Source organism: Vespa mandarinia, chromosome 25 (assembly GCF_050613455.1).
Source record: "Vespa mandarinia isolate Hongniang chromosome 25, ASM5061345v1, whole genome shotgun sequence".
Classification (NCBI taxonomy): domain Eukaryota; kingdom Metazoa; phylum Arthropoda; class Insecta; order Hymenoptera; family Vespidae; genus Vespa; species Vespa mandarinia.
This window is the reverse complement of record NC_140834.1, coordinates 1,387,834-1,405,977: the sequence shown is the minus strand read 5'-3', so window position 1 is coordinate 1,405,977 and position 18,144 is coordinate 1,387,834. Positions and strand designations below refer to the sequence as shown.

General features: G+C 23.7%; 1 protein-coding gene across 1 annotated transcript; it reads left to right on the top strand.

The window, feature by feature from the left end:
* The first annotated feature begins 760 nt into the window (after positions 1-760).
* On the top strand, positions 761-17,626 carry path (solute carrier family 36 member pathetic). The gene is made up of 10 exons (XM_035877645.2): positions 761-1,200; positions 14,403-14,452; positions 14,623-14,714; positions 15,481-15,567; positions 15,704-15,854; positions 15,953-16,074; positions 16,181-16,545; positions 16,621-16,804; positions 16,892-17,058; positions 17,163-17,626. The coding sequence occupies exons 2-10, from the start codon at positions 14,450-14,452 to the stop codon at positions 17,402-17,404; spliced, it is 1,413 nt and encodes a 470-aa protein (XP_035733538.1). The 5' UTR covers positions 761-1,200; positions 14,403-14,449; the 3' UTR covers positions 17,405-17,626.
* The last annotated feature ends 518 nt before the right edge of the window (positions 17,627-18,144 follow it).

Genomic DNA, 18,144 nt, shown 5'->3' with positions numbered 1-18,144 from the left:
GATGAAATTCACTTTGTAAAATATAAGTAGAAAACGTCCTACGGACGGAGATATTATCATTTAAACACATCCCACGAAAATTACTTGCGTCTTCGATGTCATTAAGAGGAAAAGAAAAAAATTTTTTTTAATAAAAAAAAAATATATATATATATATATATATACAAATTTGTTTATTTTATTTTTTTTTTTTCGGAACAAATCGCTCTATTTAGAAAAAAAAAAAGAATCGAAAAAATGCTAATGAGTTTTTTATACTTTCGTCGAACGTTGACATTATATATATATATATATATATATATAAGAAAAAGAAACAGGAAGTGATCGATGGCCAAATCAATTCTTTTTTTTCTCGAATGAATTACTAACTGTTCAAAAAAAGAAGAAGAAGAACCAAAAAAAAAAAAAAAAATAAAAGAAGTAACATAAAGATGAAAAAGAAAATTTTTCTATAATAATAATAAATAAATCGAGAGTCAATATGTTTCGCGCCTAAAAATTTAAATGTAACTGCTCGTTATACGAACCGAGGCGCCACAAGTGGCCGATCGGTGAAATACATTCGTACAATAATGCGAAATGCTTAGCGTCTGGGAAGAGTAGAAGGAATTGGAGAAGGTGGAAGGAAGGAAAGAAAAAGAGAGAGAGAGAGAGAGAAAGAGAGAGAGAGAGTGGGAAAAAGAGCCCGAGAGAGAGAGAGAGAGAGAGAGAATGAGAAGAGAGAGAGATAGTAGAAAAGTAGTAGGGTATTCACTCGGCGGGCTCAGTCGTGCTTAGGACGGCGTCGCGTCGAGATTGTTCATAGTCAGGGGTAGAGGGTTAAATTCGTGTTATTTGATTGGTCGATGAGAAAAGCATTAGCTTTGCCGACTTCCATTTTATTTTTTTGAGAACATTAAGAAGTCTACGTTTTTATCGTTATCGTTTGGCCCTTTTTTTTTTCTACAATCGCATACACGCATACACAAAACAAGCGTATATACATATATATACATATATATATATATATATAATTAGGCGTGCGCGCTCGCGCGCAAGTAAGACAAAAATAGATTACTACTAGCCAGACTTTTCGTCCTTTATTCTTACGCGTAATAGTTTACTACTTGGAAGACGAAAGAAGCAGCAAGTAGCCAGGAATGAGTCAAAGGTAGACTGCCAAAAGTAACGGTCTTTTTCCTTCGACTTCTCACACACGAGGTATGTATTATATATATACATATGTATTATATATATGTGAATGTGTTATTTTTCGTTATATATATATATGTACATATGTGTGCAGCTAATGCATTGTGTGACTTTTAAAAAGAAAGAATTATTTCATTTTTTTTTTTTTTTTTGCCGAAAGAAAATTTTGTATACATGTGATATATATTGTATCGAGTTTTTGTATTTTCTTTTAAGCTTTTATTACTTTTACTATATATATATATATTTTTTTTGTTTTTTCATTCGGTCGATAATATATCACAATAGATAAAAAATTTTTTTGTCGAAACAGATGGTGCTTTTCTTTCTTTTTTTTTTTTTTTCTCTCCTTTGAGATGTCGTCATGTCTCACATTAGTATATCAAATCAGAATGGTTAATTAATAAAATCATGTTGGAACGTGTCTATTCGATCATTCTTTCTCGGTCGGTAATATCTCATAATTGGCGAATTTTATTTATTTTTTCTTTTCTTTTTTTTTTTTTTTCTTTTTTAAGTTTTGTTTTATTTTTAAATCGAAACGAATGACATACTTTTCTTCCGGTGTGTCGTCGTCGCGTGTGTCACGTTGGAATAAAGTTTTGGAAAAGAGTTCGTTAAAAAATTTTCGAAAATCTTTAAATATATGTTCAATTATTTTTCTCGATCGATAATATTTCATTATCGATAAGAATTTTTGTCTCAAAATGATAATTATTATTTACTTGATTTGTCGTGTCACGTGTCATGGTGTTAGAATCGATTAAGAAATTGTTAAAATGAAGATATACAAAATTTTGGATCATATTTACATCATTTTTCTCAGTCGGTAATTTCTCATAATCAACGGAATTTAGTATCGAAACAGATTGCTTTTCTCTCTCTCTCTCTCTCTCTCTCTCTCTCTCTCTCTCTCTCTCTCTCTCTCTCTCTCTCTCTCTCTCTCTGCGTCTCTATGTATGTCTGTCTCCGTCTTTTTGTTTTCTTTTTTTTTACATGACGTATTGTATATTATAATTAAACGAGACTCATATGCGTATTGTATTTACTTTATTCCTTATCATTTTCTCTATCGATAATGTTTTCTTTTTTGTCTTAATTAACATATGGCAATAAATATTATTTTTTCCTTTTTCTTTTTTTTTATTTTTTTTTTTGTTTTTGTTTTTGTTTTTTTTTTTTTTGTCGACGTGCATAACGTCAGACTCGAATCGGAATCATTAATTAAAATTGTAAAATCGAGAGAATGTATTTTTTTCCTTTTCTCTATCGATAATGTTCTTTTTTTTTTTTTTTTTTTTTTCTATCGAACAATATGCAGACATGTTATGTCAAAACGGACTACTTTTTCGTCAGCATGTTTATTGTTCTAACGTCATAATCGAATTGAATTCATACATAGAATGTTTATTAGATATAGATTAGAATAGAATAGAATGTATTATTTCATAGTTTTTTTCTTTTTTTCTTTGTCGATAATTTCTCCGACATTTTTTCCACGAATATAACATAAAAAGAAAGATTAAAAAGAAATAAAAGTAACTCAATATTACAGTAAAAAAAAAAAAAAGAAAAAAAAAAGAAAATGAACAATAAATTTTGTTCGCCTTAAAAGCATTACGTTAAACCATCTATACAGAGTTTAAAAATACGATGTACCAATGTTCCTCGAATTGGAAAACTTTTTCAAAATTTTGTAAAATCAAAAATCATAAGGATACAAGCCATGTTGCCATTCTTTAATTTTTTCTGTCGATAATATCGATCGAGTCTAATCATTTTCTCCCATATATATATATATATTACTTGCAATTATTAAAATCAATTTTCAATTATACAAAAAGTCGAAAAAAATAAAGAAAAAAAATCATTCCTATTACAAAATGAAAAGAAAATAGTAATAATAATAATAATAATAATAATAATAATAATAATAATAATAATAATAATTAAGTAAACTTGTATAACATATTTTTTTGGCTACCATATGTCAAGTTCTAAAATGGAACAAATAAAAAACAATGTGTCTGTGTGTGTATACATATACATATATATAAATATACTAGTGCTCATATACTAATGAACACATATATACGTAATATATGTAGTATATATATATATATATATACCGTTATATATATATATATATATATTTTTTTTTTTTTTTAATTTATAAGTCTAACGTTAAGATGTTAATCAAACGCTGTTATGTACATAGAACGAGCTAAATAAACATCTCATATTTCAACTAACCAACTAGTCAGTTTTCTATCGATAGGAAAGTGAAAGAAACATCAATCATTATCTAACAAAAAAATCGAAGGTCACGATTCTATATTACTTTTTCATTGAGTTAAACTTCGTAATATAACGATGATATTGCCTTTCGATATTTTTCTATATTACGATCTTAAATACGTCAATTTTTTTTATTCATAAATACATATACAGTTTTATTATTTTTTAAATTGAACAAATATCAAAGATATTTATATGTAATATAATATCGATTGGAATTATTAAATTTATTTTGGGACATTGATATGGCCAGCAAAAAGAGAAAATGGACGTATTTAGAAATATATATACAGTTTTATTATTTGTTAAGTTGGACAAATATCAAAGATATTTATATGTAATAAAATATCGATTGGAATGATTAAATTTATTTTGGGACATTAATATGGCCGACAAGAAGAGAAAATGGACGACGATGAATGTCATTACTACGACTCGTTTCATGTTTCTTTTTCTAATGGTGAAAGGGATGAAATTCGTCGAAAGGTATGATCCAAGAATGGTGGGGATATTGGAGAGGGGAAGGGACCGGTGAGGGGAAGGGAACGGCAAGGGGAAGGGGAAGAGAACGTTTCTTCGTGATTTGTGATCGTTTAGGATACTATCATCCGTATGGAAGATCAAATGAATTAGTTTTATCGATTAGTGGTTTTTCATTTTTTCTTTTCTTTTTTTTTTCTTTTTTTTTTTTTTTTTTTTTTTTGTTTGGAAAGAATTCGTCAGAGTTTTATTTTGTACATATAATATTGATCACGACAATATTTTGATACGTTATTTGTTCTTATCGTTTTGTGTTTTGTCGAAGAAATTTGAGGGGAAAAAAAAAATAAAGAAAAAAAAAAAATTCGAAACATTTAACAAAATAAAAATAAAACATGAGAAAGAAATTTAAGAAAATATTATAAAAGAAAAAATATGAAAAGAATTAAAATACAAATATTGAGAAAATTTTAGATAAAGTTAGACAGCATTGGCAAAAATTGTTATATCAATTTTTTTTTTCTTTTTTTTTTTAAATTAAAAAAAATTTGTTTTTCTTTCAATTTGAAACCATCAGAATTCAATGAAGTATCAATGAAAAAGGACACTGTAGGTACTGTTTGGATTTCGATTTCAAAAAAGAAAAGAAAAAAAAAAAAGAAAAGAAAAAGAAAAAAAACGCTATTGGCTACAGTAATACATCAATTTCGTCGAGGTGTCGACTTTCTGGAAAAAAAAAAATCTTAGTAATTTTTATTTGAAAAATATTTTTTATAAAATCATAACAAAATCGAAGATATTTAATTCCTATTCGTTTGAAATGAAAGACATCCTGTATAAAATCTTTATAGTACGAAAATAAGTTTTTATACGATAGATAACTACTTATCTATTTACGATAAATAGATAAATCTCTCTCTCTCTCTCTCTCTCTCTCTCTCTCTCTCTCTCTCTCTCTCTCTCTTCTTTTTCTCTTTAGTTTATATTCCGGTTCGTTCCGTTCTGTTCGGTTCCGTTTATATAAACCATTTTTTTATTTCTTGTAAAAATTATCTTATCGAATTATCCGTTAGGTTATGTCATTTTCGAATATGTATTGACAATCATGCTCTGAGTGCTTATGACTTATTTTTATCTTTTTTGCTTTTTCCCTTTTTCTCTTTTTCTTTCTTTTTTTTTTTTTTTTTTTTTTCTTTTTCATATCCGCATTAAGATATGAACTTTTCCATTATTTATTTCTTCTCGTCTATTATTTGCTAGATAGTTTTTTTTTTTTTTTTTTTTTACATACAATCATTAATATCATTGTCATTTGTTTTTTATCGTATATATAAATTTTTTTTTTTTTAAATTGCAATTAACATGAAAAATTGAAGGACACTTAAAATATATTTATTTCAAAGAAGAAAAAGAAAAAGAAAAAGAAAAAAAAACAAACGGAAGTAAATATTTCTCTTTCGTTTTTCATTTTTCTTTTTTTTTTTTTTCTGTCCGCCAAAAATCGCCACACGTTTTTTGAGAACACGATTATCTCGTAAAATCTTTTTTTTTTTTTTTTTTTTTTTGCCTTCAACCGAAAGAGGCCTTATAACATTTAAACTCAAATTTGATCTTCGGAAAAAAAAATCTTTTTTTTTTTTTCCAAAATATAAACATACGCATTTTAATTCCCCACCCTTTTTTTTTCTTTTTTTACTTCGAATATTTTTTTTGCATCACGATAAACGAGAAACAGTCGTCATTAATAATTAATGATGTTGAAAAAGGAATGAATACTTTAAATGAACTTAGCGTTAAATTTAAATAATTGTTGATAAAAGCATCCAAGTACGTGTCTCGAATGATTAAAATGTTCTGCATTATGAGCGCTCGTTTGTACGGCCCTGTTCCGCCATTGTCGTCTCGTAATCGTAGTATATTGTGTACGTTCGTATACGCGTTCGAGCTTATAAGCGTTTCGTGACTGCAATAGCATGATGCAATATCGTTTAGTGTTCGGTGATACTTAAATATTCGTCTTTGCATTATACATAAACGATTATTTAAACAAACATTTTTTCTGTTCTTTTTATTATTATTTTTCTTTTCTTTCTTTTTTTTTTTTACACAATTGTTACTAATTTTGTTTCTTTTCCTTTCTTCTTTTTTGTTGTTGTCATCATCTTTGGAGCAAAACTTCTCACATAAGTTATTTTCAATATATTCAATATGTTTAAAAGATTATTAATATTATGTATAGTTGAAAAATAATTCTCAATGCCCATTGTAAAATTAATTTATATTATTGAAATTTTTGACCGAAAAAAAAGAGAAAAGAAAAAAAAAAACAAAAATCACACTTTTTTGAGATTAAATAATCATAATTATGCTTTGCAATTTTATATGATTTGAATTTCGTCAAAATTTAACGATTGAAATTTTAATAAATAGACCAATGAACCTTTTTGGCTTGCTTAAAAACGTACCGATCATCAATTCTGTACGATTAATTTGATTGATTTTATTTTATCCATGTTTCGTTTTAATATTTTTAAATTCTGACGAGCTTGATGTTAATCTTATCGATTTAATAAAAAAAGAAAGTAAGCAAGCATATATGATAGCCATTCACGCGATATAAAGAGGTATAAAATTAAAATGAGACTTAAATATACTCAGAGAACGAAGGCGGGGGTGTTTTGAGGTGCAACGAACCTGATAGATCACGTTACCGAAACGATCGAGTATAAATGACCGTGAAAGTGTTATCCTGCTCGTAAAAAAAAAAAAAAAAAAAAAAGAAACAAAAAGAAAAAAAAAGAAAAGAAATGAATGAAACAAGATAAAAAGATAACAATGCTATTGAATTGTTAATACACGGAGCTCGTGCATGGAATATGGCGATATGCAATTTGTGCAATTGCAAATGAAAAAAAAAAAAAAAAAAAAAAAAAAGAAAAAAAAAGTCAAATTAAAAAATTTGAATATCTATGAAATAAGAACATTATTATTATTATTTATATATAATTATTATATATATATATATATAATAATTCATGTATGCAATTGTTAATATTAAATATTAAAATTAAATTACAGGGTCATATAATATATATATAGATTTAACGAAGTGTTATATCTAATGATTGCAAATCATAAAATTGATCATTTATTATAATGATATTATGATTTTTTTTTTTCTTTAAGATTTGTTACTAATGTCAAATATAATCAAATGTCAGGCTAAGTCAAAGTTAATAGAAATAACAAAATTCCACTTAGATAGGTCATGATGAAACATTGATGTTAAATTGATCGATTTATAGATCTTCGATTATCGTTGGCTATGGATCATGATGCAATTCTTGATGTAGGTTTCTTCTTATGCTTATACACATTCACATATATACACATATATGAATGTATCTCTCTCTCTCTCTCTCTCTCTCTCTCTCTATATATATATATATATATATATATATATATATATATATATATAATTATATAAATAATAATAATCTCATATATATATATCTTCATTAAATTATAAGTACAATAAACTAATAGCAATCAATGTTAATCTAAAATAATATTTTTCATATAATTAAAAAAGAAAAACAATTTTTTTTTAATTGACCACTTCCGACATATTTTTTAAGTCGGACTTTCAATGATCTTGCGAAATTAAGATGGACGAATTGTAACATAAGGATTAAATGATTTATATATAGTATATTAAATGATTTATATATAAACATATACTATACTATAATATTCCTAATGCTCATGCCAATAATCTCTCATAGGAAGCAATTTTATCTTTACAGCTCACGTGATTGGTCATAAAAAAAAAAAAAAAAAGAAAAAAAATCATCACGAAAACCAATAAGGAAAATGTTCGTAGTTTTAATGATTATCACGTTACAAAATAAACGTCAAATTTTAAATTACTGAAAGATTACATTTAATGCGTTAATACTGTCATTTTTTATTTATTTCTATCTCGGCCATCTTGGAAGGCGGAACGAAGTGTTCACAATATTATTATTATTATTATTATTATTATTATTATTATTATTATTATTATTATTATTATTATTATTATTATTATTATTATTATTATTATTATTATTATTATTATTATTATTATTACTATATGTATTAAATTAATATGATTTAATAATGGACGGGTCAAAAGTTCCTAGGTGGACCAAAAATTTTTAGGTTAAAAATCAATTAATCAGTTTTCGTGATCTTTCAGACATTTTTTTTTCTTAGATCGTACAATTGCGGGCTATATATATTATCCTGAAAAGATATCGAATAAGAATAATTGATTTTTAAAATTAAAACTTTTACTCCTACCTAGGGACTTTTGATCTATCCTTTATATTACTTTTTTTTTTTTTTTTGACATCACGATATCCTCCATTGATAAAAGCATAGATAAAAACGTTCGATAGTTTACTCTTAATATGTCCAATATGTGTGAACGAATTCGCCTACGCTAAAACGCATCATCTAAATATATTTTCTAAGCATCATTTCTCGATCGATCAGATACGACGAGTCAGATGTTGACGAGATAAAAATTGCATCACGTGCGGAGCTTATTTAAAGGAGAAAAAAAATACAGCTATGGGCGAAGAAAAGAAAATAAATAAAATGAAATGAATAAAAATTAAAAATGTAATATATCGATCATAGATTACACCGTCGATAAAGTAGATTTTCTTATAAAATAATTATTATACGATTATTAATTTCAATTATTTCCTATTTTGCTATGTATATATATATGTGTGTGTGTGTGTATGTATGTAAAATTTCATAAATCATTTTTTTTATGATCATTGGAATATTTATTATCCAATAATATTATTGTATTTATGTAATCATTTTGAACTTAATGTTCGTAAACCACAAATGAGCTTTGGTTTTAAGTAAATTTTATTAATAAATAATTTTTTATTATTATTGTTATTCATTAAATGAACTTATGTTTTAGTATTACATTATGTTATGAAATTATATTAGCATCTCTCTCATCGTAAAATTATTCTTAATATATTCGGATAGAATAACACATACGCAGAGAGAGAAAGATGAAAAAAGTGTGTACACAACAATAAATCATAAAATCGTAAAATAAAAAATTAACAATTTTTTTTTTTTTTTTTTTAATACAAATATGCATAGAATAAAGACGAATGAATAATAAAAATTTAAAATTGTTCGAAAAATTTATTAAATTATTCAAATGAAAAAGAAGGATTAACAAATAATATTTAAGAAAGAAACAAAATTAACAAAAAATTAATTTTTTTTTTTTTAAATAAAATTTTATAAAAAACAAAAGTGAACATTTGTTTTTGTTACTTTTAATTTCATACATACACACACATAAAGATATAAAACTAGTAAATAGAAAATTTCTTTGAAACGTCCACGAAACAAATAACTAACTCAAAGTCAATGATAATAATTATCATTACAAACCTCGAAGTTATCAAACAAATATTATATTTTACACGCTGACACACACACACACACACACAGATATGTATGTGTATTAATAGGTCGATATAGATAACTCGCGATTTATCGTATTTGAAAATGATCCATTTTTTCTATCAATGAATAAGTCCATTTTAATTATGATTTTAATCTACAAACAATTAAAAATACGAAAAGAAAAAAAAACATCTTCAATTAATAGAATATTGATCGATAAGTTAGATATCTGCATCACATGAAACATTAAATTCATTGAAGTTTTTTAATGGAATAATAATCGGTCGATAAAGTAGAAATGTTATTGAATAAAAAAAAAAATTTACTTTTCAATTATTTTAAAATCAATTCATTTGATTTTCTTTTTTTTTTTTTTTTTTTTTTTTAATTGAAATAACATCGAAATAAAATTTTATTCATACTTTGTTGAATTTATTTTCTCTTCTTTTAATCGTGTCTCATACGTCATAATGTTATAATTGTTATCTTGACCTTCAGTGATTTTTAATTCGTTTTTCTTTCTTTTTCTTTTTTATTTTCTTATCATAATTCCTAGAAAGGAAACGATTATGGCATTTAAAATGATTGATTATTTTTAAATATGAGAATGTAAAATAACAGTTTTAATTGCCGCATTAATAAATAATACGAAGTAACTGTGATAATTTTGATGGAGGAAATTCAAGGAGGAGAATGATTTCATATTGATTGCTATAAATCGAATATTATTGTAATGTCAATAGTTACATTAGTAAAATTTTTATTAATCATTTTTACTTTTTTTTTTATTTATTTATTTATTTATTTATTCATAATGTTTACGTATGAATTATTGCGTACGATGTTGTTGAATTATTATTTTCTTTTTTCTTTCTTTTTTTTTTTCATTTTTGAATAAATAAATTCAATACTTGAGCAAAAATATTTTTAATAAAAAGATTTGGATGAATAAAAAAATCGCTCGATAAAATAGATCATACTTTTGACGGTAATCTCAATTAAAAATTGAAAATTAAAAAAAAAAAAAAAATTTACGACAAGCGCTATATGGAAATATTCTAAAATGAAAGTAGACTATTTACCATCTCTTTTTTGCACTTTTTATAATGAAAATTAAATAAATCATTATAATTAATTTAAAATGTGCTTTCATCTTCACATAGACAAATAATTTCTATTAAAAATAAATAATTAGAATACACCGAGAAAAATTATCTGTTCACGATTGCGATTTTTGTAACGCGTTGTTAATTTTTTTCTTTTCTTTTTTTTTTTTTCCTTTTTAAATTTTATCTTCCACAATTTTCATTATAAGATAATTTTCCAGCGGTAATATATTAAAGCTATGGTCGAGACATGATTACGGTATAATTAATAAATTAACGAATTATAAAAAAGGAAAAAAAAAAAAGAAAAGAAAAGAGTAAAATAAAATATAAAAAGAAAAAGAGTAAATAAATAAAGTATGTAAAAAATAAAAATAAATAAATAAAAATAGAATAATAAATAAAAAAAAAAAAGAAAAAAAAAGTATTAATAAAAAGAAAATAAAATGGTAACGAATTAAATATATCAAATACGATTAAAAAAAAAAATAATAAATAAATAAATGAAAAAATAAAAGAATGAATAAAATAAAATAAAAAACAATAATTATAAATCCATCTTATTTTTCAAATTTTGAAAAATTTTATGACGGTTAAAATGTCCGTAGATATCTCTGTGAATAGTATATAACGTACGAATAACTTTACAGTTAAAAATACATTAGGTGAATACGCGGTAACGTGAATTAGTAACCTGCGATCTATAAATATGTGTGCACTCTCTTTGTAACATAAAGAACACAATCTGAGAGTCATACTTTGAAATATTAACAGACAGTTATAAGATACAAAAAAATATGTACAATAAATTGTTCTTTACTTTATGTACATAGAAGAATTGAAAAAAAAAAAACAAAAAAATAATAAATAAATACAAATAAAAATAAATTAAATTTAGAATTGAAATAATTGAAATTTTAGAAAAAAGAAACAAAAATGAAAAGGAATATATCAAACATTTTTTTTAATTGGACTATCTGTCAATCCACATGAAAAAAATTAAAATAATAATAATAATAAAAGTATATAAAAATATATAAAAAATAATAATTAAAAAAAATTGAAGTTTTATAAGAAAAAAATACATTAAACAGTTTTTTAATAAAAAAAATTTATATATGTATTTTGACAAAATTTTTTTTTTCTTTTTTCTTTTTTTTTATTACCACGATAATTTATTCATTTATTTTGTTATTTATTTATTACAATAATTGTTACTATTTTTATTTACTTTTATTATATATTTTTCAATTTTTCTTTTCTTCTTTCACTTTTGTTTTTACTATTATTATTATTATTATTATTATTATTATTATTATTATTATTATTATTATTATTATTATTATATTATTATTATTATTATTATTATTATTATTATTATTATTATTATTATTATTATTATTATTATTATTATTAATATTATTTATTAATCAGCATTATAAAATACTTATTTAAATTATTTAATTTTCTTTTTTCTTTCATATATTATTCATTAATCCTTATTTTTTTGTACTTTTTACGAGTCTGTACATTTATAACCTATAATTTATCTTAGTAATAATTTATCAATCCTATTTGTCATCATTAACGAAATTATTGAATTATAAATTTTTATAACGATTTTTGATAGATAATAATTTGACGTGAGACATCATTTTCCTTTTTTCTTTTTTTCTTCTTTATTTCACGTTTTAATTGCAAAACATCTGGAATTGAAAGCAAAATGGCGGGAATATGAGTTACACAGCTGAGGATATATTTATATAATCACTTTAGTAAAGAAGATAATAGAAAGAGAGAGAGGGGGGGGGGAGAAAGAGAGAGGGTTTTATAAAAAAAAAAAAAAAAAAAAAAAAAAAAAAAAAAAAAAAAAAAAAAAAAGAATTCAAATAAAAGTTGTTAGATTTTAATACGATAATGTAACACTTGTTACAGGGCTATTTCGTAAAGAAGAATTCCATTAATCGAAATATTTTAATAATTTTTTATATTAATAATTTTTTTTTTTTTCTTTTTTATTGAAATCGATATTTTGAGTCTAAGGAAAATTGGTAATGAACCTCAGTACGAATTCAACGAATACATTTATAAGTTTACATTTTAATCAATATTTTATCAAGTCAATATCTTTCAGTATTCAAAAAGCTTTCAAATTTAATGAATTATGAAAAATGTTAATAATGTTATTTAATAATCATCGAAGATAGTGACACAGGTGATTGCTTACAATGAATGATTATAACTTTTTCGAAAGTTTATGAATGAAAGTAAATGAATACATAAATTTAAGGGGGAGGGTTGGAAGGGAGAGAGAAATAATCAGAAAATTGACCGCATCATTCTAATCATATTTTTACGGTTTATTCTAAAAAAAAAAAAAAAAAAAAAAAAAAAAAAAAAAAAAAAAAAAAATCTTTTGAAAAAAGATATATATGTATATTTTAAATCGATAAGATGGACGACGATACAAATACGGGTCAAAACCCGTATAGATTAAAAATGAGACATTCTATATAATATAATATATTTCTGGGTATATGTATGTGTGTGTATGTGTATGTATGTATGTATGTGTTTGTTTGTATATGTCTATTGTGCGTTAAAAAGAATGATAAACGATCAAGGTCGTCGAGTTCATAACATCGGAAATAGTTCATGTCAAGATATTTTTTTTTTTTTTGTATTCATAACAGCCTATACTTAACAATTTACATATATGTATATATGTATATATATTTACATAAAATATATATATAAATAAATAAATAAATATATATATATATATATATATATATATATGTAACAACATTGAATGATTTCGTTTTAGTTACGATATAATTTCATTATTGCTTTTTACAAAACAAAGTAGATTGTTATTGTCAAAAGTATATATATATATATATATGTGTACCAATTAATAAATAAATAGTATGTAAAAAAAATGAACGATCTCTTTTTTTCTTCTTTTCTTTTTTTTTTTTTTCCTTTCTTTCTTTCTCTCTTAATTATAACTCAAACAAAATGTCAATATTGAAGTTATAAATGAAACACCACTTATTATCAATAATATAAATCATATTAAATTTTCCATTAAACTTTGAACGTAGGAAATACATCATCAGCGTACTATATATTCATAATTTACAAAATAACAAGTATGTAATAAGTCTGATTAGATGTTAAATGAAAGAGAGAGAGAGAGAGAGAGAAAGAGGGGGAGGGGGAGGTAGAGAGGGAGGGAACAATTTTTTTATTTAATTATCTTGAATCAATATTAAAAGACAAAGTCTGAAAGTTGCAAGTCGACCTTTCCCGATAAGATTTTATTATCAAATAGATTTATTGACAAAGTAAGTAATTAGTGGAACATTGCAATAAAAAAAAGAAAAATAAATAAATAAATAAATAAATAAATAAATTAATTAATTAAATGCGTGTATATATACAAAAGATAATTAGAATGCTTACCCTGACATTGAAAAAAAAAAAAACAAAAAAAAAATAAATAAATAAGTAATAATAATAGAATTGAATATATGAATGAAAAGATGAAATATATGAAAAAGATAATTAAATAATTATTTTATTTATTTCTTTATTTCTATTCCATTCACAAAGATTTCGTTATTGTTAATAAAAAGGGGGGGGGCAGGTAGGGGACAAACAAAACAATTTTTTTTACACTAATGATCTTGTGTCGAATGAAAAAAAAAAAAAAAAAAAAAAATGAAGCTCATCAAATATACATATATATATTTATATTATTTTTCTTAATTTTTATTCATTAACTAAGATTTGATAATTAAAAAAAAAAATAAAAAATTATTTGTTCAGGTGATCGAGGTCTAAGAAGATAAATCAAGATAGAAGAAAATTTCAAGATGGTAAGTTTGAAGAACTTTTCCATATTATAAATCATTGTTATTTATCGCATGTCTTTTGAAAATCTTATCTCAATTGATATCATTTTGTATACTATTTTTGTTTTTCCTTCTCCCTCTCTCTCTCTCTCTATCTCTCTTTTGTTTTTTCAATTTCTTTTCTTAACACACAGGCGGCCGCTAATAATAAACCACCAACAGAATTGGATACTTTTCTACCTCAAGATGATACTAATACAATAAAAGATGGTGTTCTACCAGCCAAGTAAATAATTATCTATTTATTCTTAACATTTATCTTAGATATATGTTAAGAATATAGATTATTATGATTTAAATATGATAAATAAAATGATAATCTGAAACTTTCTTGTTCAATTCTTTCCTTTTATATATATATATATATATATATATATATATATATATATATATACATATCATTTATCATATATAATTATTTATAATCAATTTATTTTATTATGAAAAAAAAAAAAAAGAAAAGAAAAAAAAATTATGTCAATACGTTCATAACAATCAAATAACAATAAGTGTCATTTTTTTTAAAGAACAAATTTAAAAGAAAGAAAAAAAAAAAAGGAATAAATTAATGAACATTTGTTAACAGTAATATGATTTATTCAATAATATAAATAAATTTCATTTGTATCATTCAATCTGCAATTTATCTCCTGTCTTTAATTCACATTATTTATTATTATCAAGAATAGAAAATTTGGAATTGTCAGTCTCATGTAATATTATTATCAAAAACATGTATCAATATTGTATGACGTTATATGTGTTTGCACATTTGATAATTTTCTTTTTTTTTTTTTTTTTTTTTTTCTTACATTGTCACACATGATAAAACTTCTTTTTGATTATATGATAGAAAAAAATAAAGGGAAAATAAATAATAACTTAATTATAATGTTATATGATAAATGATATGTATATCCTATATGAGAAAAGTTTCTTTTTCAAAATATCAAAGTTATTTAATCATTTAAATAATTATTTCATCATTTTAGATACAAAGTACAAGTAGCACCAAAAGACATTGAGGAAGGAAAATCATTTAATCCTTTCACCGAACGCAAAGTTGACAATCCTACAACGTAAGATAATAATTTAAATTATAAAAAAATGTTTGTTTTATACGACAAATAATTTGAAAATATTCTAAGCTTTTGCTTTTCTCTTTTTCTTCTTCTTTTTATTTTTTTTCCTTTTTTTTTTCTTTTATACATTTAGGGATTGCGATACATTGACACATTTATTGAAAGCTTCTCTTGGGACAGGTATATTGGCTATGCCTGTTGCTTTCAAAAATGCTGGTCTTCTTGTTGGAATATTTGCAACAATATTCGTTGCTTTTATTTGTACGCATTGTGCGTATATTTTAGTAAGTAAATGAAAGATCTTTTAGAAATATATTTTAATAAGAATAAATAATTTAATAAAAATAAATGTTCTGTTTGTCTTATGATGAATATATTTTAGGTCAAATGTGCACACGTTCTTTATCATAAAACGCGAAGAACAAAAATGGACTTTGCTGATGTAGCAGAAGTAGCATTTTCTATGGGACCACGATGGGCAACAAAACTTGCCAAACCATCTAGGTATATAATCTCATTGAAATTATATATAATAATATATTATCGTTTTTCTATTTTATGTTGAAAAATTATATATAAAAGAGTTTTTTTTTTGTTTTTCTTCTTACAGATATATCATACAAATTAGTTTATTCACAACATATTTTGGCACCTGCAGTGTGTACGCAGTTATCGTTGCTGCGAATTTTGAAAAAGTAATTAAACATTATAATAAAAGTGCATTAGAGGATACTATTATACGTGAAATTACAGCTTGCCTGTTAATACCTTTGATATTACTCAGCTGGATACCCAATTTAAAATATCTTGCACCAGTTTCCATGGTAGCTAATATATTTATGGGTACTGGCTTGGGAATAACATTTTATTATTTAGTATGGGATCTTCCACCAATTAATACTGTACCATTGGCAGCACCTATTCAAAATTTCCCTCACTTTTTTAGCATTACAGTTTTTGCCATGGAAGCTATTGGTAAGGTTATCTTTTATATATATCATATGAATATTAATTAATAAAAAAGAAAAATAAATAATAATGTTCTTACAGGTGTCATTATGCCATTGGAAAATAATATGAAAACACCGCAACATATCATAGGAATTTGTGGAGTTCTCAATAAAGGAATGTCTGGCGTAACTCTTATATATATTCTTCTTGGATTTTTAGGTTATATCAAATATCAAGATTTAACATTGGATAGCATTACCTTGAATTTACCCACCCGAGAAATGTAAGATATATCTATTATTTATTAATATTAATAAATTATTTATATTAAAATATAAATACAATTTTATAATTATTATTTTTCACATAGCCCGGCTCAAGTTGTTCAAATTTTAATTGGATTAGCAGTTTATTGTACGTTTGGATTACAATTTTATGTATGCTTAGATATTGCATGGACTGGAATTAAAGATCATTTTCAGAAGAAACCACTTTTAGCAAATTATATTTTAAGAACAACTATGGTTACCGGAGCAGGTAAACATTTTTAATTTTTATATTTAATTATATTAGAAATATTTTTAATTGATTATTAATTATATGTATATATATTTTTTTCTTTTTTTCTTTCTTTTATCCAGTATTACTTGCGGTAGCTGTGCCAAATATTGGACCTTTCATTAGTTTAATTGGGGCATTTTGTTTTTCCATATTGGGACTTTTCATGCCTGCACTTATTGAAATCGTTACATATTGGGATACCGGTTTTGGGCCAGCTAATTGGATAGCAGTGAAAAATATTATTATATGCGTAATTAGCATAATAGCTTTAGTATTTGGATCTCGTAGTGCTTTAATAAAAATTGTATATTCAAATAGTTGATTAAATATAGAAATCATTGATAAAATAGATTTCTTATTATTCTGTACATTCAGAATTTCTAAAAAGAATTGAGGTCTCATAAATTGGGTCTTCTCATCATGCATAAGAAAATTTTGTTTAAACCATTAGATAAATTATCTCTCATAATTCATATCTGTATGCATTATTATGAATGAATCAAATGAAAATGAATAATAAATTGTTATTAGTATTTTTCATATCTATGTATTCTATAATTTGACAAAACCACATTTTAAGGTAATAATTAAAAACTTGAGCCTTCTCTCTCAGAATTTAACTTTTCTGTAACGCATTTAATAATGATATGTAATTAATGATGTATTTTAGTTACAATTGATTTCTCAAATTCAATTAGATTCAATTTAAATTATAAAAAAAAAAAAAAGTAAAAATAAAAGTAAAAAGAAAAAAGAAATAGAAAGAAAAAAGTAAAAAAGAAAAAGAAACTATTAATCATTAAATTGGTGAGAAACAGTAATATCAACCATTTTATGCTAATTCAAATTTTTTGTATTATAATTAATAATTTTTGTTTTTTCTAATGATCATACAAAAATATATATATATTTCACTGGCTGAACATATCAAAGATTTTATAATATAATCATATGTTCTTTCCAATATTATTCGATCTAAATCCTAATTCCTAAAGTTTCTATTTTTTTTTCTTCGTTATTATACAAATGAGAATACGATTAAGTTATTATATTTTAATTAAT